This window comes from Trichosurus vulpecula, chromosome 3 (genome assembly GCF_011100635.1).
Source record: "Trichosurus vulpecula isolate mTriVul1 chromosome 3, mTriVul1.pri, whole genome shotgun sequence".
Classification (NCBI taxonomy): Eukaryota; Metazoa; Chordata; class Mammalia; order Diprotodontia; family Phalangeridae; genus Trichosurus; species Trichosurus vulpecula.
The window spans coordinates 19,944,244-19,971,024 of NC_050575.1; the positions used below are offsets into that span (position 1 = coordinate 19,944,244).

At 47.7% G+C, this 26,781-nt stretch overlaps 1 protein-coding gene across 1 annotated transcript in view; it reads left to right on the forward strand.

The window, feature by feature from the left end:
• KIF26A (kinesin family member 26A) overlaps window positions 1–26,781 on the forward strand; it is a 169,110-nt gene that overhangs the window by 138,262 nt on the left and 4,067 nt on the right. The window contains exons 6-13 of the mRNA XM_036749690.1: window positions 4,928–5,137; window positions 6,607–6,700; window positions 8,213–8,475; window positions 8,727–8,910; window positions 10,427–10,586; window positions 14,742–14,904; window positions 16,530–19,848; window positions 26,290–26,480. Of these exons, the coding sequence (XP_036605585.1) occupies window positions 4,928–5,137; window positions 6,607–6,700; window positions 8,213–8,475; window positions 8,727–8,910; window positions 10,427–10,586; window positions 14,742–14,904; window positions 16,530–19,848; window positions 26,290–26,480 (4,584 nt within the window). The remainder of the gene's footprint in view (window positions 1–4,927; window positions 5,138–6,606; window positions 6,701–8,212; window positions 8,476–8,726; window positions 8,911–10,426; window positions 10,587–14,741; window positions 14,905–16,529; window positions 19,849–26,289; window positions 26,481–26,781) is intronic.

The window sequence follows — 26,781 nt, forward strand, 5'->3', positions numbered from 1 at the left end:
AGATGTGGATTCTAGGCCCAACTCCAACAGTAATTTATTTTGTGTCCTCACGTGTAAAAACACTAGGTGAGATTCATGGCAGAATACTTCCTGCCTTGGGATTTGGGGGTTTCGGGGGATGGAATCAGGGAAGGCTTCTTGTAGGAGGTATCATTTTAGTTGGATTTTAAAGGATGAGTAAAATTTGATAAGGGTATGAGTGAGGGAGACGAAGGATGTTCCAGGTACATTGTTGTTCATCCTTTGTTTCTGAAGGAACCAGTTGGATTTAGTTGTGAAATGGATTTAAGTGAGTCAGTTCTGAAAAGTTGTCAGCCTCACTCTCTCTTCCTGAGTCATCAAAGTCCAGTGGCAGGACAAAGGTCAAGGAGACTGGCCATGGATGTAGCAACAACTCGGCTAGCCGCTACTGTGGCTGTGTAAAACCAACAATAGCCAGCACCCAGAAGGCCACCAACACAGGTTCTTTTGATCTGCTTTATTAAGGAAAGTAATTTTAAGGGGTTAACAATCTCACTTTAATCCAACATACAAATATCATTCAGTCAGCTCAGGAGGAAAAGCCAACAACCTAAACTTCAGAGCGAATACAAACAAATTACAAGCATACAGTACAGTTGGGGTGGGGGGGGGCAGTTATGACAGCTTGCCCAGAGTCACTCTTCTAGTGAGAGCCCCAAAGAAAACATCTGGGGGGCTCTTAACAACGGCTTCCGAGAGTCACCGTATCAACACTCCTCCATGAGTGAGAGCCCCAGACAAAATGCTAACCACTGAGTTTTTGTATTCTGTTCAGGGCTCAAAGCATTCACACCTAATCAGCAAAAGGGTGTGAGCCTGGGGCTTTGCACCTAGTTAGCAAAAGGTGTGTGCCTAGAGCTTTGCACTTAGTAAGACTTAATCAAAGACACTTAATTGATTTAGCATTCTAAAACAGTAAAAAAAAAAAAGTCCCACCTTAATTACCAATACAATGGCCTAGGATGAAGTAGATGCCCTTGGCATCTTTGGTGCCTGACCAGGCTCTAAACAGTCCACAGTGCCTGCTTCAGCTGCCTTCATGGCTGTTGGACAAAACTGTTCTTATCTGCCCATTTTGCTAGGAAGAGTCTTCCCAGGCTTGGCGTAGACACCCCTCTAACTCACTGACAGTTTCGAGGCTTGCAGATTACTCTCAACCTGGTTGAGCCTGGGTGTGGCCGCTACACATGCTGCAGCTTCTTGGAGCCACAGGTTGGATGAAGGGGTACACCAAAGCTGGACAAGCAGCCCTGAAGAGGGCTTGACAGGCTAGTCCTTCCTGAACACCCCATACATTCCAGGTATAGGATACACTAAAAGGAAAGGCGTAGATGGCTGAATGAAAATGAGGGGCTTGTGTTGGGGATAGAGAATAGTGTGGAGTGAATGGAGGAGGCAAAGGATGGTGATGCTAGATTTTGGAGGGCCCTGTGAATGTGACTTGTAGAAATCTGACTTGTACTCTGGAGGTAGTAGGGAGCCAGTGAAGATTTTTGAGCAAAGGAATGACACAGAAAAAATTTACTGGCAAGGGCGTGAAAGATTGGAAAAAGAGACAAGGGAGATAGGTAGGTCTGTAAGGAGGCTATAGTAGTCTAAGCAGATGGTAATTAAAGTAATGAGGCAACTGTCAGGATGAGGATGAAAGATTGGAGCAGAAATATTGTTGTTGGCATCAGGAAGATGATGTCATGACTTGCAAGTGAATTGGATTTAAGTGAGGCAGAGCTGCGCAAAGTCACCGGCCTCACTATCTCCTCTAGAGCCATCTGGGCCCAGTGGCAAGATATCGGTCAGAGTGACTGGAGATGGCCCCTGAGGAGAGATGTTCCAGAGGGAGAGTTAACATGAATTGTCTTGTTTAGATATGAAAAGACAAAAAAAATCACAGAATCGTAGATTTAGAGATGGAAGAGATCTCAGAGGTAGAGGTCATCTAATCCAATTCATTTTACAACTGAGCAACTAAGGCCCCAAAAAGTGTACAATGACTTGGTCAGTGTCACACAGGTAAAGTGACAGAGTCAGGATTTGAACTCAGATCCTTTCTATTCCAAATCCATCCCTGCGCCATACAGAGTCCATTATTCTCCAAGCTTCTGAACACGGTCAGGAGCATTTGTCCCCCAAAGGAGAGCATCTCCAATTTTGCGACAAAAATCGATGTGAAAATATGATTTGATATGCAGAAATTTGCTTCCTAGGCAGCCCCGCCCACCAACCCCTCCCCACCAATGCATTTATTCTGTTAAGTGAGGCTAATGGGTGTCTGAGCCAGCTCAGGCCTAAGCAGCAGATGGCCCCAGGGCTCTGGGGGTCTTGTTAGGCCTTCTGGACAGCATTCAGGCTGGCTGATGATTTGAATGAATCCTCTTTCTTCCTGGGCACAAAGAGCTGTACCAAGAGACAACCTCTTAGTTGTACCTCCTAATGATCCAGCAAAGAGAACGTGTCTGACAGCCCAGATCTATAGAAGCCTGAATGAGATGGTGTCCTCCCTTCCTAACTGCTTTGGAGTGCAGGGCTGGCGAGGGGGCGGGTTCCCTGTGGTAAGGACAAGGTCTCCGGCTTTAGAATTCAGTCTCTTTCTGTTTCTCCTTCCTTCCTTGAGGCACTGCCCCAAGGCAGAAAGGGGGGAGGAAGCTGCTTTTTGGAAGCTACTCTCACTAAACCCTTTAACAGCTGAGATGCAACTACATCCCCTCTGCTCCCTCTAACAGATACAGACCTACTGTAGTTTCATCAGAACAGGCAGGAGAGAGGCAGCCGTTACGACTCACTGCCCCACAGGATAATTAATAAGAAAGGATATTAGGGATGATCTAATCCAACTCAGTCATTTTACAGAGGGGGAAAATAGGGAAATGACTTGTCTAAGGTCACACACATTTAGTAAGTGGCAAGGCTGGTTCTCAAGCCCAAACCTTCTGACTTTGAATCACTGGCTCTCTCCCTACTACCCAGCACTCTCCCTGGCTGCTCCAATGCAGTGCATCCACATGCCTGAGTCTGGAAGCCACCCTGTAATTTCTTATCTTTTTTTGCCTACCTGTGAAATGCCCTCTTTCATCACCCTTCTCCTCCTGCTGTGTTCCTACCACTCCTCAAATGCAACCTTCTCTTTGGAGCCTGCACTGATCCCTGAATTGCTCACAAAGTTTCCCCTCCAGTCAATAAGTCAATTGCAAAGAATTTATTAAGTGCCTGCTATGTGCCAGGCACTGTACCAAGCAGTGGAGATACAAAGAAAGGTGAAGGACAGTTCTTGCCCTCGAGGAGCTCATAGTCTAGTGAGGAGGAAAAAAATTCATGCAGCACTCACTCCTCGATTGCACTTATCATGAATTATTTTGTGTTCTAGTTACTTCCGTTTGTGTCTTATCCCTTACTAGACTATAAGCTTCACAGAAGTGAGGACAGCCACCTGGCCTTTGTATTTCCCCTGGTGCCGCTACTTCCTTCCCCTGACACCGTCATCAATAGCCTGCTGGTTGGCCTCCTTACGCCACTCCAGCCCATCCTCCACTCAGCTGTCAAAATGATCTTCCTAACATGCGTGTCTGACCGTGTCACTCCCCTGCTCCATAAACTCCAATGGCTCCCTGTCGCCTCCAGGATCAAATATAAAATCTTATGTTTGGTGTTCAAAGCCCTTCACAACCTTCCTACTATATCTTATACCTACCCTCCCACATACTCTTTGACCCAGTGATGTTTGCCTCCTTGTCCTTCAAACAAAATAAAAAAAATAATAATGGCATTTATAGAGCGTTTATTAAATGTCAGACTCGGTGCTAAGTGCTTTATAAAGTGTCTCATTTGATTCTCACAACAACCGTGGGAAGTAGATGCTTTTATCATCCCCATTTTACAGGTAAGGAAACTGAAACAGAGGTTAAGTGACTTTCTCAAGGTCACATAACTATAAGTATCTGAAACTGGATTTGAATTCAGATCTTCCTGACTCCAGGCCCAGGAGTAACCTATAATGGGTATTTGTAAATGTTTGTTGACTGACTGGCTGACTGGTTTTGCTTGGCACCGGGTCCCATGATTACCCCTGAGCTACACCAGCAGCTTCACAGGGGGAGAGACTGAGCAGCAGCCCCCTTCCCTCCTCATCAGAATCATTCTCCCTGTGTCTCCAGAGTTTCATTCTTGAGAGCTTCCTATCCATGTTGGGCGGCCTTTCCCTGAAAAATATGAGATTATTGGATCCTAGATAGCTTTCCTATGAACACTGTGACTAGGGTGCCAGTCAAACCAAGACTGTATCTGCTCTCCTTCCCTACCATGAGCTCTAGGATGGAATGGGCCTTTGCCAACAAGGTTCCCATAATTTCTGTTGTGCTAACGGTGAAATTCTGTAAGTCTCAAGTTTCTTCATCTACAAAAGAGAGTTAAGAACACTCAGACTCCCTGCCCCACAGACTTGTTGTTGGAAAGCCATTTATAAATGTTTAGGTACTCGAGAAATACGAGCTCTTGATAGACCAATAATTACTGACATTTGGGTAATACTTTAAGGTTTGAAAAACAGTTTACATACATAATTTCATTTGGCACTAGAGGTATTGATTTTTCCTATGTTACAGTAGAAGAGACTGAGGGTTAGAGGTTTAAGGGACATGCCCATGGTCACACGGTTAGTCTCTCCACACTCTGCATTCAGGGCTCCTTCCACTATACAAATTGTCTTTTTTTTTTAATTATATTGAGAAAGTGCTTTCAGTGTCGGGCATATGAATAAGGTTTTCAAGCTTTCCTGTTGCTCTGTCTCCTGCTGTATTTGGGAAGCAGGGTGGGATCCTGGATGAGTTGGCAGAGCAGGGCCAATGCCCAGGAGCTCAGTGGCCTCAGCTTGAGGTTTGGTTAGAGAGCCATGTCCTGCCTCTCTCCCTCCCAGGTGAAGGTGATGGTGCGGATCTGTACGTCGCCGGGTGCCCCTCACTCTTCCGAGCCCATGTCCTTCCTGAAGGTGGATTCCCGGAAGAAACAGGTGACACTCTACGACCCAGCCGCTAGCTCCCCAGCCAATGGGGGCTCACGGAGAACAGCAGGTGCGGTCCCGAAGATGTTTGCTTTTGATGCAGTCTTCCCGCAGGATGCTGCTCAGGTGAGTGAGGGCCATCTGAGGGAAGGGCCAGGCTGGGACCTCTGGAACTTGGCTTTTGAAGCTGCCTCCCAATGTTTGTAGTGTTTTTCTGGGTGTGGTGAGAAGAGTGTTTTCGTTCTCCTGTAAAGGAGAGAGAATCAAGGGCTCAAAATGAGGTCCTGAAGACCAGGCGGTTTCTCATTCCACCAGCAGTGCTGAAACCTGGCGAGACTGCGGAACGTTCATGTTTTCTTGTACGAAGTCGGTGGTTTTTTGGCCTGTTCGGGTCTCTGAAGCTAGATGCCAGGTTCTCGGGATCTCTAACATGGTCCACTCTAGACAACAGGGAAGGGCTCAGAAGGTGTCATCAGGGAAGCATTGACCTTGTGATGTGAAGTTATTGCCACTTTATTGTGTGTTGTGTTGGCCTTCAAGACCTCAGGCAGTCCTCAGTACAGGGTGCTGAGTGAGACTCCGCACAGGGAACCAGATTGTGCAGAGCCCCATTGCTGCTCAGCCATAGATCTCATTTGGCTCTCTTGGTCTCCTGTCAATATGCTCAGAGCTGGGAGGGCCAGCTTAGAAACAGCAAGCAAGTCTCAGCTCATTCAGCTTTTCCACACTGGCTCTGGGCAACCACAGAAGGAGGTGGGGAGAAGATGGCTCCTTCCTTAGGGCTAGTGGTAGTGGCTATTGCCTTCTTACGCCACATACCTTCCCCACTGCATGGTGCTGGAAGAGATGCATAAACCTGGCCCCAAAGTTCATTCTCCCTTTCTCCCTAGCACAGCTTGCATACCATGAGATTCACGAATATAAAAACCTGATTTTAAAAATTGGTGCCCACATTATACATGCTCATGGGTAAGGACACATGTTTACATGTATATTATGTGAGCGTGCCATTTTTGACTATATTTGGGTTTACCCTGAATGCGTCATCATGTGTGTGCTGCATGGAATAATAAATCACATTTTCCACTGTTATTCCCTGGATCCTTTCAAGGGCTCAGCTTGAGAGTAATCTTTCAGTTCTTTGCATCAGTCAGTCAGTCAGTCAACAAGCATTTATAAAGTATTTACTACATGCAAAGCATTGTACTAAGTGCAAAGAAAGACAAAACAGCTCCTGCCTGCCCTCAAGGAGCTCATACTCTATGGTCCCACTGGAATTTTTTTTATCTGTTTTGTATTTGTTTATCTGCATATGTATTGTTTTCCAATACCCCAGTCTCCCAAGTAAGTATCATATGCTTTATGAGGACAGGGACTATCTCACTTTTGGTTTTTGTCTCCCTACTACCTGGTACACAGTAGGTGCTTAATAAATACCTGCAAATTGCCCAAAGGGAAGATTTGGTTTCTGTTCCAGAGGAGACCCAATGACGGTCTTTTCTATGGATACTTCTTGATTCTGGTGGCAGATGGGGTGGTGAGCAGGAACAAGTAGGCCCTCACCCGCTCCTACCTTCACGTCTCCCCTCCTGCAGGCCGAGGTGTGCTCCGGGACAGTGGCAGACGTGATCCAGTCAGTTGTGAATGGTGCTGATGGCTGCATATTCTGCTTTGGCCATGTCAGGCTTGGTGAGCACCCAGTTTCCCTTCCGTTAATGACTCCGTCAGTCTGGTAATTACATGCTGTCAGCTCCCGGAACAATAAAGCTGGAGTCTGGAAAGAGATGGGGATTTCTTCTTAATTAGCTTTGCAAACTTCCCAGGTTTATTCCTCCAGCATTAAAACCTTCAACTTTAATGGGGGAGGAGGTTGAATAATGAACCTGAGGAGCTCAAGGGGCATCGAGGGGGTTGACGTGCTGGGTCCTGTTTTGTGGAATAATTGTAAAAATACTGGATTTAGGGTCAAAAGGTCTGGGTTCAAATCCTGTTTTGCCACATCGGCCCATGTTGCCTTGGACTCTTCTCCTGGGCCTAAGTTCCATCACCACCACCATCATCATAATCATTATCCTCATCATTCTAGCTGATCTTTGCATGGGGCTTTATGTTTTGTAAGATGCTTAACGCATCATCTCACTGAATCCTCAAAGATAACCTCTATGAGGCATGGCATGGCTCCCATTTTGCAGAGGAGGAAACTAAAGCTCAGAGCCTCCAAGTGGGTGGTTAATACATGTTTGTTAGATGGGTCTCGCCGCCAGGTATTGCAGGCAAGATTTGAAAACAAGGTCTCTCCTAACTTCCTCTGGGTTTCTGTCCATTCTAATGTGCTGCCTTGTCTGTAAGATGAGACAGTTGGTCTAGAGCAGGGATTCTTAACTTTTTATATTGTGGACCCCTTTGGCAGTATGGTGGGGTCAATGGACACTTTCTCAGAATAATATTTTTAAATCCATTAAATAAAATACAATTACAAAGGAAAACTGTTAAATTCACAAACCCCCTGAAATCTAAGCACCCCAGGACAAGATGACCTTTAAAGGTCCCTTCCAGCTCTAGAATTTCCATATTCCTATGTATCAGAAAGACCGGATGAGTTTGGAAATTAATATGTTACAGGATTGAGTTAGAGGGAAGGATGTGATTAATCAATACTAATAGATCTGTCTTGAAATAGATCCTGACCTCTCATGGCCTTGGGGAAAGGATAAGTCACTGAGGCAGCTGGAGCTGCCTGAAGTCAGGAGGACCTGAGTTCAAATCTGCCCTCAGACATTTACTAGCTGTGTGATCCTGGGCGAGTCACTCCATCTCTGTTTGCTTCAGTTTGCTTAACTGTAAAATGGGGATAATAAATAGCACCTACCTCCCAGGGTTATCCCAGAGAATCACAAGAGATAATATTTGTACAAGTGCTTAGATCAGTGCCCAGAAATAATAAGCATTATGTAAGTGCTTATTCCCCTTCTTCTTCACTTCAATGAGTGGGGTTGTGGTCAAAACGCACCGAGGCTTAATTGGATGATGTGGTCGGGACTCAGTCTGGGCCTGGGTTTGAGGGACAAGGGGCTGGCTGCCCCTTGGCACTGGGGCTGGTATAGCTGGTGTCCAGAGCATGGGGTCCCTCCAGTACGTGTTTCCATTCCCCATCACTTGACAATAACTCCTCAGCCTTTTCTTTCTTGTCATTCCCTGCAGGGAAGTCATATACCATGATTGGGAAGGATCATTCCACCCAGAGCTTGGGGATTGTGCCCTGTGCCATTTCTTGGTTGTTTAAGCTGATCAATGAGCGGAAAGAAAAGACGGGAACCCGGTTCTCTGTGCGCGTTTCAGCCGTAGAGATTAGCGGCAAAGATGAAAACCTCAAGGATTTGTTAGGTGACGTAGCTAGTGGCAGCCTTCAGGATGGCCAGTCTCCTGGGGTTTACCTTCGAGAGGATCCTGTTTGTGGAACCCAGGTATAAAGAGCAGCATGGCAGGCCCTGGCCAAGCCAATCCCTTCCCTCTCTTGTCTTCCTTTTAATCTGAGGATAATTACAACAGTTTCTAAGGTAGCTTAAAAAGAAAGAAAGATCCTGCCTTTAATTTTTAATCCCCTCTCCCTGGCTGTACATATTTGTTTCTCTGATAGCCCTCGAGACTTAATCTGTCTGACAAAAAATGCCAGTCAGGCCTCTGTCTAATGAGCCTCTTCCTCCTTGGTTTTCAGCTTCAGAACCAGAGTGAGCTCCGGGCTCCGACTGCAGAGAAAGCTGCCTTCTTCCTGGATGCAGCACTGGCTGCCCGGAGCACCAGCCGGGCTGACTGTGATGAAGAGGACCGAAGGAACTCACACATGCTGTTCACCCTCCATATCTACCAGTACCGGATGGAGAAGTGTGGCAAAGGAGGAAGTAGGTCTCCTTTCCCCTTTCCCTCCTCCTCTTCCCTCCCCCCTCCCCTTCTGGGTTTTGTTCTGAGGTTTAGGACCTTCCATAGATACTACAAATGCACAGAATGCTACAAAGTTCTCATGGCTGTACACTGTAAGAGGACATTGAGCATGAGGCTGAGGTTATTGTTGTGACCCCGTTAGGGACAGAGAGAGACAGAGAGACAGAGACAGAGACAGAAGGAGACAGAGGGAGAGAGACAGAGACAGAGGGAGAGAGAATATGAGTGTATTTATTAAGTGTTTCCATTTTCCTAAGCACTGAGTTCCTGGGGTGAGGCTTTGTCCTCTGGCCCTAGACTGAGTCATGACCCCCCAACCCCAGACTGAGCATAAGAGTATGGATAGTTCAGTGTGACCCATCTCTGCTACTGAGAAAAAATCCCTCAATGGGCATATTCTGCTGATGGGGAATCAGGAGTATAATCCTCACATGACAACTGACTCTATTGTAAACCAAAGTGGTCAACCCCAGTCCTCCACCCAAGTCCTTTGTCTTTCATGCTAGTCCAGCCACCAGACAGCGAAGCTGGATGCCTGGCAAATAGGAAGCACTTAATAAATGCCTGCTCTACCACCCCCCCCCCCTTTCTTCTCTCTCTCCTCTCCTATTTCTCTCTCTCTCCCTCTCTCTTTCTCTCTCTGCATCATCCATCAATCTGCCTGTCTACCTCTTTGTCTCTCTAACCACCTTTGTATCCATCTATCTATCCAATAGTCTTTCCTTGCATTAGAATGTCATTGAACTTAATGTCTCAGAACAATCAGGCCAGACATTGGGACTTGGCATTCTCTTGGTCATGGACCATTTAGATTTGAAGGGAATCCTCATGTTAGGCCCTGATCTCTATTCTGGAGCTGACGCTCTTGACAGTCGTTGTCATGTCCACCTCAAGACTGAAAATTGTCTCTCTCCTTCTCTCTGTGAATCTTAAAGACCTCAGGAGTTATCAGGCCTCCTAAGCGCCCATCTCTCAGTGTCAGAAGAGAGGCTGGGAGCTCCAACTGTGGTCTATACACATGCACAGGCTGCCTGCCCTCTGCTCAATCCCTCTCTTTAGACAAGGAGCTGGGTTCCACTATTGTTCAGTTCTGTCCATTTGTCAATCTGAAGGCTGACCCTGAGACTCATTCTTGGTTTTAGTGAAACGTCACTTAGTGCTGTTCAGTCGTTCAATTGTGTCTGACTCTGTGACCCCATTTGGGGTTTTCTTGCCAAAGGTATAGAAGTATTTTGCCATTTCCTTCTCCAGCTCATTTTACAGATGAGGAAACTGAGGTAAGCAGGGCTAAATGACTTGCCCAGGGTCAAACAGCTAGTAAGAGTCCGAGGCTGGATTTGAATGCAGTTCTGCTAGTGTTTATTTGTCATTCTTATCCAGTTGGGGCCACTAGTTCTCAGTTCTTTGAATTGGTCCAGAGCTGTATTCAGAGTCCTTCAGTTCCTAGGATAACGTCTTCCCTTTCTTTGGTTTCAGTGTCAGGCGGACGTAGCCGTTTGCACCTCATCGATCTGGGGAGTTGTGAAAAAGTGCTGAGCAAGAACCGGGAAGCTGGTGGTTCCCTCTGCCTGTCTCTGTCTGCCTTGGGCAATGTGATCTTGGCCTTAATCAACGGTGCAAAGCACGTGCCATACAAGTGAGTGAATGACTATACACACCTCGTATATCGGTCAGTCTTCCCATGGGCCCACAGCTCAGGTCACTCAGACCTGTAGGTCTTAGTTTTCTGCAAAAGAACAGTACCTTGGTATTTTATGGATCTATCAGTCAGTCAATAAGCATTTATCAAGCATCTATTATGTGCCATACACTGTGTCAAGCGTCAGAGATGCAAAGAGAGACAAAAGACAATCCCTGCCCTCAAGGACCTCACAATCTAATGAGAGAAGCAACAAGCCAACAAATATGTACAAACAAACCATATACAGGATAAATGGCAATTGATTCACAGAGATGACGCTTGAATTAAGAGGGACTGGGAGCAGCTTCCTGTAGAAATTGGGATTGTGATGTTATCAAAGTGGGTTTTTCTTTCACTCTGCTACCCCTCCTTCACCTCTTATCCTGACTGTTTGGGATTTACAACTTTCTATAAATCCTCCATAGAACATCTAACCTCCTCTGGCTCTTTGGATATTTCGTGTATACTGATAGAACCCTAAGGCTGTAAGAACGATGGCTCGCATTTCTGTTGGGCTGTACGATTCACAAAGTGCTTTCCTAACAACAATCCCATTTATATAGGCAGCATAGGAATTTTAAAGATGAGGAAACTGAGGAAGCCCATGGTCTTCTGGTCCACTGCTCCTTCCTCTGTGGTCCTCTGGTGTCTGAATAAATGGTTACTTCTTCTACCTTCTATGTGGAGAGGCATTTTGACAATTATCATCTATATTGTGATTATTGCCTTACTGATACACAGCGGTTCCCAATTTTTCTTTTTCAGTCTTCCAGCCCCTTTCAACAACAACAGCAAAAACCGTGTTGTGAATCCCCAGGATAATTTAATATGCTACTCAGAACTTTTTTCAGTTTTATTCATTAAGTACTTACAATTATCCAGTAAAACTTTTGCCCACAAAAGCTCCAAATTAAAATTTGCATTATATAATTATAAAATCTAAAATTGCATTCTACCTATGGTTGTGAAAACTCTAAATATGCAATGATAAAACTCTAATTATAAAATAATTATGAATATTTTATGTGGGCCATTCTGTAAGAATTAAAAGAATTATTCCAGCAAAACCTTACATGCCTATTAATATGTAAGATTGCACATTCTATTTCATTTTAATAAATTTTGGACAATCGTTCACAGCTTAAGGTACCATTAAAAATGTTTAAATCGTGAATCCCTTGGACCTTAAACCACTGTACTCTGTGCATTTCTTGAGAATGCAGATTTCTCAAATACATGGTTTTTTGGGACAAAATGTGTATATAGTTTGTGGCCAGGTGAGGTTGTTCAGTGGGGTAAAGTCCTATTGGAGTATAATTGCATGCATGTGGAACTTCTCAAAGCCCACATATTCCCATTTGTAAGGACTAAACACACATTAGAAACCCATGAGCATCCTCCACTTGGCAAGGCCCTAGGTGAGATGGAAAGTTTGTGGTCATGGAGGCTTGGGTAGGTGAACTGTCCTTGTCTTCCCCAGTGGCCTCAGATGGGCTTCCTTTATTTTGTGCACTCTTCTCTCCTACCAAGGAGTCAAGAGGCCTGGGTTTGGGTCTCGTCTCTGCCCCTGATTCAGTTTGTGGCCTTCAGCCAAGTAAGTACATTTGCCTTTTCTGGGCCTCAGGTTCCCCATCTGTAAAATGAGGCTAAACTAGATTCTTTCCAGATCTAGGATTCTCTCTGGCTGTCCGCTGTATGAATAGGCACTAAATGCAGATGAAAGTTTGAGCTTGAAATGTGATGCACCTTTTGACCCTTCAGATTTTTCATTTTATTTGGTTTAGCTCAGCCTGTTGAGTCTCGGGACATTCAAAATCTGAGTGCTGCTCTCCCCGTATCTACTCATTGGCAACGGCTCATGTGAAAAAGATCTGGATGTTTTAGAGGGCTGTAAACTCTATATGAGCCAACAGTATGATGTGACAACCTATAAAATATAGGAGCTGTTCAGTCTTCAGCTGCATTAATGGAAGGAAGCATCATGCCTAGGATTAGGTAGGAGGAGATCGTCTTGCTGTCCCGGATGACATCTGGATTTCAGGACCAGGCCTTACCTTTCAGGGAGGACATTGATAAACTGGAGCATGTCCAGAGGAGGACAAGGAGGGTGGGGATGGAACTGGAGGGCATGCCGTGTGAGGATGGATCGAAGGAACTCAGGGATGGTTAGCCTGACAGAGAAGACTTAGGGGAGATGTGATGACTGCCTTTATGTATTTGAAGGGCTGTCATGAAGAAGAGTGATTAGGTCTATTCTGTTTGGCCCCAGGAGGCAGAAGAGGGAGTGATGAGTAGGTGGGGAGATGTGCAGAGGGACAAATTCAGGCTTGGTGTAAAGAAAAAAAAAATCCTGACTCTCTGTCTAAAATGGGAATGGGATGTCTCACGGAGAGAGTGAACTTCCCTTCACCAGGGGTATTCAGGTAGAAGCCTGATGACCTCTGCTTGGTAGAAAGGGGTTATTCTTGTTCATGTGTAGGTTGGGTTAGAAGACCTCCAGGGTCCCTTCCAACCCTGAGATCCTATGACTCACGGTGTGCCTTAGGCAAGTAACGATGTCTCGGATCTTCCAATGCCTCACAAAAATGCCTGCTGAATGCTATCCAAAGTCATTTTTCAGATCTTTAGGCTTATCAGAAGGTCCAGGGGGATGCACAGAAGAAATGAGACCTTGGGAAATGCTAGGTTCACTTAAATGTTTTGTTTATCCTAAAGAAGGTGCCACCTGGGATTCTGGTCTGTGCTGGCATAGCATGAGGGGAAAACAGGCTTTGCTACCTGCTCACTGCTTCAGTTAGTGTTAATTAATAATAATAGTACTTGTATAGAGCTCACTATGTGCTAGGCACTGTGCTAAGCACTTTACAGTTATTATCTCACTTGATCCTCATCCTGGGAGGTAGGTGCTATTATGATCTCCATTTTGCAGGTGAGGAAACTGAGGCAAGCAGAGGTTAAGTGACTTGCCCAGGGTCACACAACTAGGAAGTATGGAAGATCTAATTTGAACCCACATCTTCCTGACTCCAGGCCTGGCGCTCTACCTCACCACCTAGCTGCTGTTAAATCAGGCAGATGGTGATCTGGGACCCCTTGCTCTTGAATACCCTAGGCTGGTTCCATCTCTGGTCCAGTTCAGGCATCTGTCGCTTCCTGGCCTTGTGCCTGCCTTGGTTGGATCTTGTCTAGTTAGCTTATGGGCAAGAGGCCTGAGGTGAGAGTGCGAAGAATGGGTTTTCATTTCTGCCTCTGACACTGACTCCTTTGTGTGACCTTTGGCAAATCACTCTGGGCTTCCATTTCTCCTGTCTGTAAAATGATGGGGATGATCTCCTCTCTGGCATCCTACAGGAAGTGGAGGGGTCCTGTCCATTTGAATTTGTGCCAGTACCTTCCTTGCTCCGGGTCTCAGTTTCTCCATCTGTAAAATGATAGGAGGGGACTTGATTATCTTTAAACGGTGGGTGTGGGAGTATGTGTGCATTCCCAGGACAGGATATAGGTGGGTCCTGTCCTGGGAAGCGGCCCTGACCCTTTGTTAGCTCTGAGGTTGGCAGTGGGCAGGTGTAACTATCTCTGACTCGGGGATCTCTGAGAGCCCTCCTGAAAGTCCATGGTGAGAATAGCAGTAACGGCCCATATTTCTCTAATACTCTGGAGTTTATGAAGCATTTTCTTCCCAGTAAATCAGTGAGGAGAGTCATTTGCTCAATTAGGTGTCAGCACTGGGCTTAGAGCCCAGGCCTCTTAACTCCCAAGTCTAACACTTCCCATGACTCACCATCAAGGTGGCTAAGTTGTATAGTGCATAGAGCGCTGGACTTGGAGTCAGGAGGGCATGGGTTCAAATCCCGATTCAGACAGTTACTATCTCTATGACCCTAACTTTTTCATAACTCCTCTGGGCCTCAGTAAAATGACAGTGGTTAGACTCGATGGTCCCTTCCAACTCTGAGCCCATCATCCTGTCACATGTATGCACGTAAGTTCATAATAGGTATTGAATGTGATTAGAGCAGAAGTCAGATTGGGAGGCATGAGGGATTTGGAGGAGGAGGAGTCACTTCTAGGTGAGAAGGCCTCGGAACTGACTTTGCCTGTGCTCTACAGAGACAACAAGCTGACGATGCTCCTTAGAGAGTCGTTGGGCAACATCAACTGCAGGACCACCATGATCGCCCACATCTCTGACTCCCCGGCCAACTATGCAGAGACCCTCACCACAGTGCAACTTGCCTCCCGCATCCACCGAATGAGAAAGAAGAAGTCCAAGGTGCGTCAACCCCCTGAGCTGGGGCTCGGCTGGGTCAGAATCATCACAACAGCAGCCATACATATCTAGCCCCTTCATAGTTTAGAAAACACCCTTCCCATTTTACGGGTGGGAAAGCTGAGGCCTAAGAGAGAGACAGTGGGGTGTTGTAAATAAGGCAGTGGACTTGGAGTCAGGAAGACCTGGGATCAGATCCTACCTCAGATATTTAATTGTTGGGCAGTTTACCTCTCTGGGGCTGTTTCTTCATTTGCAGGATGGAAGGGTTGGGCTTGATGGTTTCTAAGTTCTATAGCTATGAGATGATGATCTTTATAGCCCTTGCTTCATTTGAACCTCCCCACAACCCTGGGAAGATGTCACAGCAAGCATGATTCTGCCCAATTTTATTTTCTGTTTTGTTTTTGGCAATTGGGGTTAAGTGACTTACCCAGGGTCACATGGCTAGTAAGTGTGTGAGGCCAGGTTTGAACTCAGTTCCTCCTGATTCTAGGGCTGGTTCTTTATCCGCTGTGCCACCTAGCTGCCCCTATTATCCTTATTTTTACCAGACCTGGGATTCCATCAGTGTGGGGACCTCTTGGTGAGGATGCCTTCTACCTGGGCATGTGTCAACCTGTTCTGAAGCTTATAACTTTAGAGATTTGTCTGGGGGCACTGCCAGGCTAAATTACTTTCCCAGGGTCACGTATAGTCAGGATGTATCAGAGGTAGGACTCGAACACAGCTCTTCCTGTGACTGTCACTCAGTGGTCATTGGAGCTGGGACTTGACCTCAGGCCTTCTGCTTCCCATGCCCACCTAGTGCTCGCCCCAGGACATCAGGCTCTTTCCCCACGTTACTGCTCCTCTTGGAAGGGACTGTGTGATACCTACAGTTTTCATTTCCTGAGGCTATAAGTGCTGGACTGTCTAGCTCCATAGAAGTACCACCAGCTTTTTGTCCCCCCCACCCCATGATCCTTAAATTCCAAACTCAGCATTGAGAGTGCTGATGGTCTGTTTATGACCACAGAACATTGAAGGCCAGGGCTGAAGGCACGTTGGAACATAGACCATAAGAAATGGAAGGGCCCTTAGAAATGCAGAACCCCCAAGTGGTGGAGGGAGGGGACTCTTTAGAATATAGGATGTGGAATGGGGATCAGGACATGGAGCATTGGAGTTGAAAGGCACTTTGTATGCCATCTTGGGTGCAGGTGGGTGGTGCAGTGCATAGAGCGCCAGGCCTGGAGTCAGGAAGACTCATTTTCCTGAGTTCAAATCTGGTTTCAGACGCTTACTATACCTGTGTGATCCTGGGCAAGTCACTTAACCCTGCTTGCCTCAGTTTCCTCATCTGTAAAATGAGCTGGAGAAGGAAATGGCAAGCTGCTCTGGTGTCTTTGCTAAAACCCCAAATGGGGTCACAAAGAGTGGGACACAATTGAAACAACTGAGCAGCAAACAATGATGCCATCTGGATCAACCTTCCTTAGTTACAGATGGGGAAACTGAGGCTGGTAGGTTTGGAAGGTCCTGAACTTCAGTTTGGATAGAAGTAATATGGGAGCCAGGTTAGCTTACTGAGCTAATAGGGCGAAGCTGAGATTTGGACTGTTGACGGCACTTCCCTTGTGTTTCAGTATGCATCCAGCTCTTCAGGAGGAGAGAGCTCCTGTGAGGAGGGCCGAGTACGGAGACCCCCACACCTGAGGCCTTTTCACCCTCGCACGGTGGCTTTGGATCCCGACCTCCCTGGCCTGGGCCTCTCCAGTGACCCTGATTATTCCTCCAGCAGCGAGCAGTCCTGTGACACCGTCATCTACGTGGGGCCCAACGGGGCCGCCCTGTCTGACCGGGAACTCACAGACAATGAGGGCCCGCCTGAGTTTGTCCCCATTATCCCATCACTCAATAGGAAGCGGGGCAAGGATGGGCTGGGTGGCCCGTGGAGCTCAGACAAGGACCACTTCAAGTGTAACACGTTTGCTGAGCTGCAGGAGAGACTGGAGTGCATTGATGGGAGTGAGGAGCCCAGTCGCTTTGGTGGGGGCGACTCCTCTGGGGTAGGGAATGGCAATGGTCCAGGCAGTGCGGAGGCTGGCCTGGCCAAGTCAGCCAAGGAGAAGCCACCCTCCCCACTGAGGGGGTGCAAGAAGCCTGCGTTGCTGGAGGCAGCATCCCCCAAAAAGGGGCCTGGCCTCCATTTCTCAGCAGGACCTCCCCGCAATGGTGCCTGCTCAGGAAGCAGCCCCTCCCAAGGCCAAGTGGATATCCCCAATCCTGTGACTAGAGGTGATGGGAAAAAATCAGATGTGGTGTCAGATGGAGGGAGAGATCCAGCTCTACACTCGTCGAGATCCTGTAAGCCGGAAGTGACCAGGAGCCCAGACTGTAGCATTACCACAGAGCCAGTTGTCAAGGACAAGGCCATGTACGGGAAGCGACCTCTGCCCAGCCCAGCGCCCCCACCCCCTCAGCAGAAGGACCTCACGCCTCCTAGCAACATGTATCCCAAGCTGGATGACGGTGGGGTCCGGACACCTCCGCTAGGAATGAGTAAGCAGATGGTGAGCTCTGGGGAGATGCCGCCTGCCCAGGGGGCATCTCCACCGCCGTCCACCAGCACCCTGGAAGTACACAGCTTCCACTCGGCTTTCCGGGGTAAGTGCTTTGACCGGGACATCCTGACGACTACAGTGACCCTACAGCAGCCGGTGGAGCTGAATGGCGAGGACGAGCTGGTGTTCACCGTGGTCGAGGAGCTGTCAATCAGTGGCATGGTAGACTCGGGCCGGCCCACGAGCATCATCAGTTTCAACAGTGACTGCTCCCTGCAGGCTCTGGCCTCAGGCTCCCGCCCGGTCAGCATCATCAGCAGTATCAATGATGAGTTTGATGCCTACACGTCTCAGGCGTCCGGCGTGAACATCGACATCGTCCTGCCATTCACCGAGGGAGCCTTTCCCTCCGGAAGCCGCCGCTCTTCCATCAGCTCTTGGCTCAGTGAGGTCAGCCTCTGCACCATGGATGGTGAGGTGATGCCCCCCGGGGAGGTCCTCACTACATCATCTCCTTTTGCCTGTGACCCCCCCGGGGAGAACTTCACCTTGGACTCTCCTGGTGTCACTGTCACTTTCACCCCAGGGAACCTCAAGAACTCCTTGAATGACAGCGGGCTTTGTGTCTCAGAGCTGGACAGCTTGGAGAGCACTAGCTCCAAGAAGCTGTCACCTGCCATTGCCAAGAATCCTCAGTCCTTGGGATCCACCAAAGCTGCCCCCACTCCAGGTGTCTCCAGGATCCCCAATCAGCCCAGGAGAGCAGGGAGGGGTGGGAATCCGCAAGTGACCCATAAGATGCAAACCATCCATTCTAGTCTTCCTCGGACTCTGAGAACTACTACCTCAACCCCCAACTATGTGGGTGCCATGCACCACAGCCATGAATTGCCCAGTCCAGGTGGGCTATTTGATGACCCTTGGCTAGTGAGAGTGGACGTCCCACCGGGCACCCACTCCACAGACCCACTGTCATCTCCTAGCAACCCTCCATTAAGTATTGACCCCTTAAACATGCCATGCAGAGAGGCCGCAGGGTATAGGCCCCCCAAGTCTCAGACAATTTTGGCCTGTTCCCAGCGGGTGGTGGATGGATGTGAAATGTCTTGCAAGTCAGCTGGGGACCATGCTAAGAAACCAGAGGTCATGACCCAAATCCCACCCTTGAGGAGAGGGGCCACCACACTGGGTGTGATGCCAGTGGCTCGAAGTGGAGATAGCCCTGACTCTACTTTGACCACCAGCAGCCTGAAAACCTCTATGGGGAAGAAGACCGGCCCCCAGAAGTCGAGTCTCTTACCCAGGCCCAGTGGGGCAGGACCTCCTGCCCCACCAGTCCGGAAATCAAGCCTTGAGCAAAAAAGCGGCATTTCTCCTTCTAGGGGAGGCATGGACCCTGCAAGAGCCCCTGCTTCCAGAGGGGAAGAAGAGGCTGACTTAAGACCCAGGCCTGGTGCAGGCTTGGCTTCAGAGAGCCTGAAAGGCAAAGCCAGCATCAAGAGTGAGCATTCTCTGCCCAAGAGCACATCGAGCCTGAAGGCGAGAGCAGCCAAGCCTGACGTAGTACATCGTTATGGAAGTCACATGTCCCTCGAGCGGTGTGAGGGCCTAGGCTTGGGGGGAGCCAAGGCCGATGGCGGGGGCAGCAACATTGGGAGGCAGGGACGGTCTGTGCCGCGGTTGGGTGTGCCCCCTGTGGCCCCTTCTCCCGTGTCTCCAACGTCATACGTGACCCCCTGCAAGGGCGGCTCCGCAAAGGGGGTGGCGAATGTCAAATCCCCAGCTGGTGGAAGCAAGAGCCGTAACCTGCTGGCGAGTGGGTCGCGGGCTCTCAGCTCTTCTGTGAAGTCACTGAGTCAGCAGCCCGCGGGGAAGAGCCCCAGTGGCCCCACTAACGGCAAGGTGGCCCCGCGTGCGGTGCCTGGGGTCAACAGCAAGCCTAGCCGGGGAACCATCATGGGCACCAAGCAGGCCATGAGGGCTGCCAACAGCCGCGTGAACGAGCTGGCCTCTGGGAGCTCGGGCAAAGGGGGCCATTCCCGTAGCTCGGCGGATTCGGACAGCGGGAATGACAGCGGCGTGAATCTGGGCGACGAGAAGCTGCCGGTGCCCGCCCTGCCCTCGCCCTACAGCAAGATCACGGCTCCGCGGCGGCCCCAGCGCTACAGCAGCGGGCACGGCAGCGACAACAGCAGCGTCCTGAGTGGGGAGCTGCCCCCGGCCATGGGCCGCACGGCCCTGTTCTACCACAGCGGCGGCAGCAGCGGCTACGAGAGCATGATCCGGGACAGCGAAGCCACCGGCAGCGCCTCGTCCACGCACGACTCCATGAGCGAGAGCGGCCTGTCGTCCCCCGGGGGCCGGACGAGGAGCCTGAAATCTCCCAAGAAAAGATCGACAGGTAAAAAGAAACTCTTGGAAAGAAAGACTCCCCCCTTCCTCCCCTCCCAGGTCTTCCGTGGCTGAAGGGTGGGGGGATAGGGGACTTTATCCTCACTGTTCTCGGTGGGGTGACCCAGGGAGCCTTTCACCTGGGCTGTCACCTTCCACCTGGGCTGTCGCCTTCCACCTGGGCTGTCGCCTTTCACCTGGGCTGTCACCTTCCACCTGGGCTGTCACCTTTCACTGCTTTCTGGGCAGAGATAGAGAAGCAGAGACAGGGAGGAGGGTGATAGCGCTGGGCTGCCACCAAACCCCACAGGCCAGACGTTGGGCTGAGACAGAAACCATCCTCAGTCTGTGTGCTGAATTCTAAGATTTGTGTCTGCCTCGGGTGCCCCGCTCCCATCTGGGCTTAGATGGTCCTAGTCATCTCTGCCCCTCGGTCTTTGATGTGAAGATAAGAACAGAGTCCAGAGTTGGGGGCTGTAGTTCGGGACAGGCAACTCAGCCAAACCCCGGTGACATACTACAAAAGCGACATTCAGCTCTGCCCCTCTCCTACCCCCTCCCCACTCCCCTCCTCCCCGAGTGGAACTTTCTGGAGCAACCTTTGAGCAGTCCCCAGCATCCACTCTCAGTGAAATTCAAGAAAGCCGGCAAAAGTTGGCCCAGGTTCCAGTTTTGAGGAATAGAAGGAAGCTCTTAGTATCAGGAGACCCAGGGCAAGTCCTGACTCTGACATTGACTTGGTATGCAACCTTTGGCACGTAACTTCATCTCTTTGGACCTTAATTTCCTCACCTGTAAAATGGGCATAATAAATGTCTCAGTGTATGAGGAAGAAAGGAATGTAAAGTGCTTTGTAATAATTTAGGTAAATGAATGTTAACCATTTTTTTGTTACCTATATTTTACAAATGAGAAGGCTCAGCCTTACAGAACCATACAACATATCATATCAGAACTGGAAAGGACCATAGAGACCACCATCCTGTAGAAAATGGGGAAACTGAGGCCAGCGGAGGGGATAGTGTGAAACAGTAAGAGTAGCTAGCATTCGTATAACACTTTAAGGTTTGCAAAGTACTTTACGAATGTTATCTAATCTTACCCTCACAACACTGGGAGGTCGATGCTATTATTATCCCCATGTTACAGGTGAAGAAACTGAGGCACAGTGACTTTCCCAGAGTCACACTTCTTAATTTTTCCAGTCTTAGTCTTAACTTTTTCTAGTTTTTCTAGTTAGTTCTGAGGCTGAATATGAACTCAGGTCTTCGTGACTCCAAGCCCATCATTCTGTCACCGTACCACCCAGTATTTGGAATCAGAAGATCTGGCTTCAAATCTTCACTAGGCTGCTTGTTACTTGTGTGGTCTTAAGAAAGTCACCATCCCTCTCTACCTCTCAGCTTCCTCATTTGTAAAGTGAAGTAGATGACTCCAAAAGTCTCTTGTAGCTCAAGATGTTATGTCTGTATAATCCTTGTCTAAAGTCACCAGGTTAGTCAGTGGTGGTTCTGGGCCTTGAACCTGGATTTTTATGCTTTCTGTTGAGCCCTATCTTTACAGACTCATACTGCTTCTCACGAGATCCTTTTGCAACAGGGAATCTGGACAAATCTTTTTGGGGGGTGGGGGGAGGGAAGAAAGGAAGTGGTGGGAAATATTCTCTCCAGACTCAGGCCCAAGCATGGGGTCAAAGAACTTTAGCCCTAGAGATCCCTAGTCCACTGTTGTTATTGGAAAAAATAACCCCCCAGTACACCATTCCTGAGAAGTGGTCATCCAGACCAGTCCTGGGAAAATCCCTGTCTCCTGAGGCAGATCATTCCTCTTTGGAGCTAAGATTCTTGGGAAATTTTTCTTTTTGCTGTTGTTCAGTCATTTTAGTCATGTCTGACACTCCCTGACCCTATTTGGGGTTTCCTTGGCAAACGTACTGGAGTGGTTTTGCCATTTTCTTCTCCAGCTCATTTTACAGGTGAGAAAACTGTGGCAAACAGAGTTAAGTGACTCACCCAGGGCCACACAGCTAGTAAATGTCTGAGGCCAGATTTGCACTTACAAAGGCCCGCACTCTGTCCACTGCGCCACCTAGTTTTTCTTTATACCAAGCCAAATCTGCTTCCCGGAAACTTTCCCCATTGTTCCTAGTTCAACACCCTGGTGCCAAACAGAACAAATCTAATTTCTCTTCCTCACGACAGCCCTTCAGACATGTGAAGACCAGGCTCTTCTATGTCTCTTCCTCTTCTTTGTGCAAAATTTCCCTCAGCCCAATTTCACTCCATCCTTTTATGGCCCGATGGCTATATTCCTTCCAACCTAGTTGCTTTCCTTGGGAGGTGCCCTGGCTCATACAGTGTCCTTCCTGTTACCCCTCCATGGGCACCCACCACTAGGGAGGGGAAATTGAGAGTGGGCTAGTTAATTTTCCAATCCAGAAGTCCAGCCTCAGTGAGCTAACTTGCCTGGCTTGGCTGGAGCTTGGTGGGCAGGGCTTCTGAGTCCCTCCTGTGGGCGGGAAATAAATCAGGCTAACGTGAGCTCCCTTCCCACTTAAGCCTCCCCCACAAATCAATATTAACGGCCCTGTAAAGTTGCACACGAATCGAGGAGGGTATTACTCACTGATGGATTCGATTTTGTTTTTAGCCCCAGGAAATACTTGTGAGGTCTTTAAAGATGACAAACTATTTCTTTTCCAATAAGGGCTGTCTGTTATCGGTAAATGGGCTCTCTTATTTTGTATGCTTAATGCCCAAACCTGCTAATGTTTTTCCATCAATCCATTATTCAATCACCAATCATTTATTAAGCACCTACTGTGTATTGGACACTATGTTAGGTGCTGGGCATACAAAGACGAAGAATGATACAATCCCAATTCTCAAGGCACTGAAGTTCCAGTGTGGGAGACAACATGCATATGTATACATACATATATATATATATATACATGTACAAATATATGTACACGTAATATACATTATATACATATGGAAATATACCTGAACTACATAACTACATAAAGGATCTTTTGAAAGAGAAGTCACCAGTAATTGGAGGGATCAAGAAAGATTTCATGTCAAAAGTGATGCTGATGCTTGAGTTACGTCGTGAAGGAGAAGAGTGATAGAAACCATGATGGAGGTTAGCAAGGAATGTTGCATGTGAGAAAAAGAGAGAAGGCCAGTTCAGCTGCTCACAGAGTGCTGATGAAGTTGGGAAGATCGTTTGGAACCAGGTTGTTAAGGACATTCAAATAAATTATTTTTATATTTTAAAAATATTTTATAATATAAATAATTATAAAAATAAATAAAAACATATTTTTATAATATAAAATTATTTTTAAAAGTAGTTTATCCTAGAGGCAATAAGAAGCCTACTGTGGTTTATTGAGTAGAGAATGTCATAGATCTACATTTAAGGAAAATCATAATGGCAGCAGTGTGTAGGACAGAACAATAAGGAGAGCTTTGAGGTGGAGAGACTATAATTAGGTGGCAGTTGCAAAAATCTAGGACAAGGGTGGTAAGGGCCTGAAACTAAGGTGGTAGCTATATTTTAGTAGACTGGAGGGGGTCAGATGGTGGAAATATTGTAGAGATCGAATTGACAAGAATTGCCAGTCGCTTGGTTGTGAAGAGTCAAGGAGCACACTAAAGTTACAAACCTGAGGGACTGAAAAAATGGTGGCCTTTGATAGAATTAGGGAAGGTTGGAAGTGCTAATGGACTGGAGGAGAAAGAGAGGGAGTTCAGTTTTGGGAATGTTGCATTTGAGATGTCTCTGAGACATCCAGCTTAGAATACACAACAGGCAATTAATGAAGTGGGGTTGAAGTTCAGGGGACAGTCATTTGTGTAGAAGTGATAATTAAACTTATGAGAACTGGTAAGGTAAACGAGAAAGAGTGGAGATAGGAGGGGAGAGAGAGAGAGAGAGAGAGAGAGAGAGAGAGAGAGAGAGAGAGAGAGAGAGAGAGAGAGAAGAGAGAGAGAGAGAGAGAGGAGAGAGAAAGAGAAGAGGAAAGGGTTCAGTACAAACATTTAGTAACTCCCACAGTTAGGAGTAATGAAATGCAGCCAGCTATGGTGACTGGCAAGGAGATGTTAAGATATTTGGTAAAAGGAGAAACAGGAGAAAGAATTATAGACAGTTCAGAGGAAAGAATATGCAGGAGGAGAGGGTGGTTGGTAGTGTCAAATGCAGCTGATAGGTTGGGAAGGATGAGGACAGATTTGGTGATTAAAGAAGACACTGATAACAGGGGAGAACAGTTGCAATTGAGAAACTCAGGCAGAAGCCATTTTGCCAAGGGTTGAGGCATATGTGAGAGAAGTGGAGACAATGAGTGTGGAGGCTTATTCTATAAGTTTGGGTAAGAAGGGGAGAATAGGAATGGTAGGCTTTATTGAAAATTTTTTAAAGATGGTACACCACCTAACTATATAAAAAAGAATAAATCTCTTCAAAGATTCTTAAGGCTGGAGACATGTACATTAGAGGGGATGGGTTAAAGGCATATGTAGAGCCTTTAGCCTTGGCAAGAAGTTTCCCTTCTTTAGCAGAGAGGGTGATGAGGCCAAAGGGCTATGAGAAGAGAAGGCACGGAGAGTGAACTCATATCAAATGGCCTTAATTTTCTCAGGAAAGTAATAAGTCCCCAGTTGAGGAATGGGATAGGAGGACTTGAGGAAAGAAGATTTGGAACACTTCCATGGGGAGTGAGATAGGGAATCACTTGGAGGGGGGGAGTATAAGGAATGCCTGCCTGTACTGAGCGCCTGGTTCAAGTTGGATAACATGAATTTATGTTACCAAGTTAGCACAGTTATAAGACTTCCTCCAGCTATGTTCGGTAGGAACAGAGAAAGGTGGGTGGTAGGAGTAATCCAGGGCTGGGATTTGGCAAGGCTTGATTGGTAGTAGGACATGGGGTTGAGGGATTTGAGTGAAGACAATAGTGGAAGGTGAATTGGTGAACTGGAGGGTCAGGATTGGAGTGGATGCACAGTGTAGTTAGGGGAGGGATAATGACCCCGGGAAAGTACTGAAAAGTGGAGAAATTGAAGATCATGATGTGGATGAAAAATAGGTTCTGGAGAAGTGAGGTAAGGGGTGAGGTGCCATGATAGGGGTATGGTCGAATAGAGGAAAGTCAGAATTTTGGATTTAGGAAGTGGAACACTTGTGGGTAATGGGGAGATCCAGGCTGTAACCATCTCTGCCTATGCCTATTCATGGGAATAGGAGGGATTGGGAGGCTAAGGCATTTGAAATGAATATGGATGTTGAAGTCCCTTAATGTAAATAAAGCCAAGAGTTGGTAACATGAGGAAGATTGTGAGATGGGTGCCGAATTCCTTGAAAAAGGAGGGAGAATGATGGGCAGCTTGTACATAATATCCTCCATAATCTGGATTGGGTGGAAAATTTTAAGTGAATGAACTTCAAAGGATGAGAGATTGCTGAGTGGTGTCAGCAAAAGGTGAGTTGTGGAAGTGACAGTGGTGATCAAGGAGGATTCTGACTCTCCTTCCAGGACTAGGGTTTTGGAGGTGTGAGTGGAGGTATAACCAATGTTATATATGACAGGAATAGTGTATGTGTGTGTGTGTGTGTGTGTGTGTGTGTGTGTGTGTGTAGGGGATGGGGTGGTGACCGGGGCTGGGGTGGTCAGTGGTAGGTCACCAGGTCTCAGTGAGGGCAGGTTGATGGAAGAAGTACGAAGAAAGAGGTCTGGAATGTGGAGAAATTTGTTCACTTATGGAATGGTAATTCCAGGAGACAGTGGAAAGAGTGGGCAGGGTTGGAGTGGAACATGGGGGAAAGTGGATGGGCATGAGAAAAAAGTCACAAGGGTTGGGGTTAGTTTGCTCCACCTAGTCTGATTCCCTCATTTTCCAGATAATAAAACTGAGTCCCATGAAGTTAAATGAACTGTCTAAGGTCATACAGTAAGCGTCCAGAGTAAGGTTGAATCTAGGTCCTCCCAGCAACCTTTCTACTACAGAAACGAATTGAAACCTCTCAGGTGGTTCAATTCGGTTTTTTTTTTGGGGGGGGGAGGAGGAAGAAAAAAAGAAAAAAATTTACATGATAATTTTGTTGTGTATTTGAAGGGAATAGCAGGTTGTTCATAGTAGATTCGCAGTTTCATGTACGATTGTCGTTTTTATCGTACTATGTTATGGAAACGCTTGTTTTATTCTATAAATTAAGAATAAAACTTAAAAAAAAAAAGAATTGAACTGAAGCATGAACCCAATGCCAGCGGGCTTCCAATCAAGCGCTGTTATCACCATTTCTAACAGTCCGCCTTCTGCTCTTAGCTGAGGAGGAGAATGTGCATGGAGTTGGACGCGGATGCCCTTGCCTGGCAGACAGCGGGGGGCTGGCTTTGGGGGCATCGCTGACGGGGCTGGGGATGTTGGTCATGTCTTGGCAGGTCTGCAGCGGCGGCGCCTGGTTCCGACTCCCCTGCCTGATGCTGCGGCCCTAGGTAGGAAGCCGAGCGCTGCCGGCCAGTGGGTGGACCTGCCCCCTCTGCCTGGCACATTGAAGGAGCCTTTTGAGATCAAAGTGTACGAGATTGACGACGTGGAGCGCTTGCAGAGGCACCGGCGGGAGGAGCCCGAGGTCAGCCCCTCCCCTCCCCGGCAGCCCCTCCTCCCTCCATAACCCCTTTGGTCCAGGGCCCCGAGGGAGGAAGGGGTTCAATTGGAAATGGTCATGCAATTAGAGCTCCTGGCATGATTAATTTTCACTGTTTTGCATGTTTAGGTCTCCTGAACAGAGAAACATCATTATAGGCCACAATTAATTGTGTTTAACCTGACGGAGAACATGAGTGGAGAATGTGCGTGCACTCGTTATTAGGGCGCTGTCTGCGCAGAGCCCTGTGGCAGCGGACTTTGTTCAGAACCTTTTAAGTCCCCCC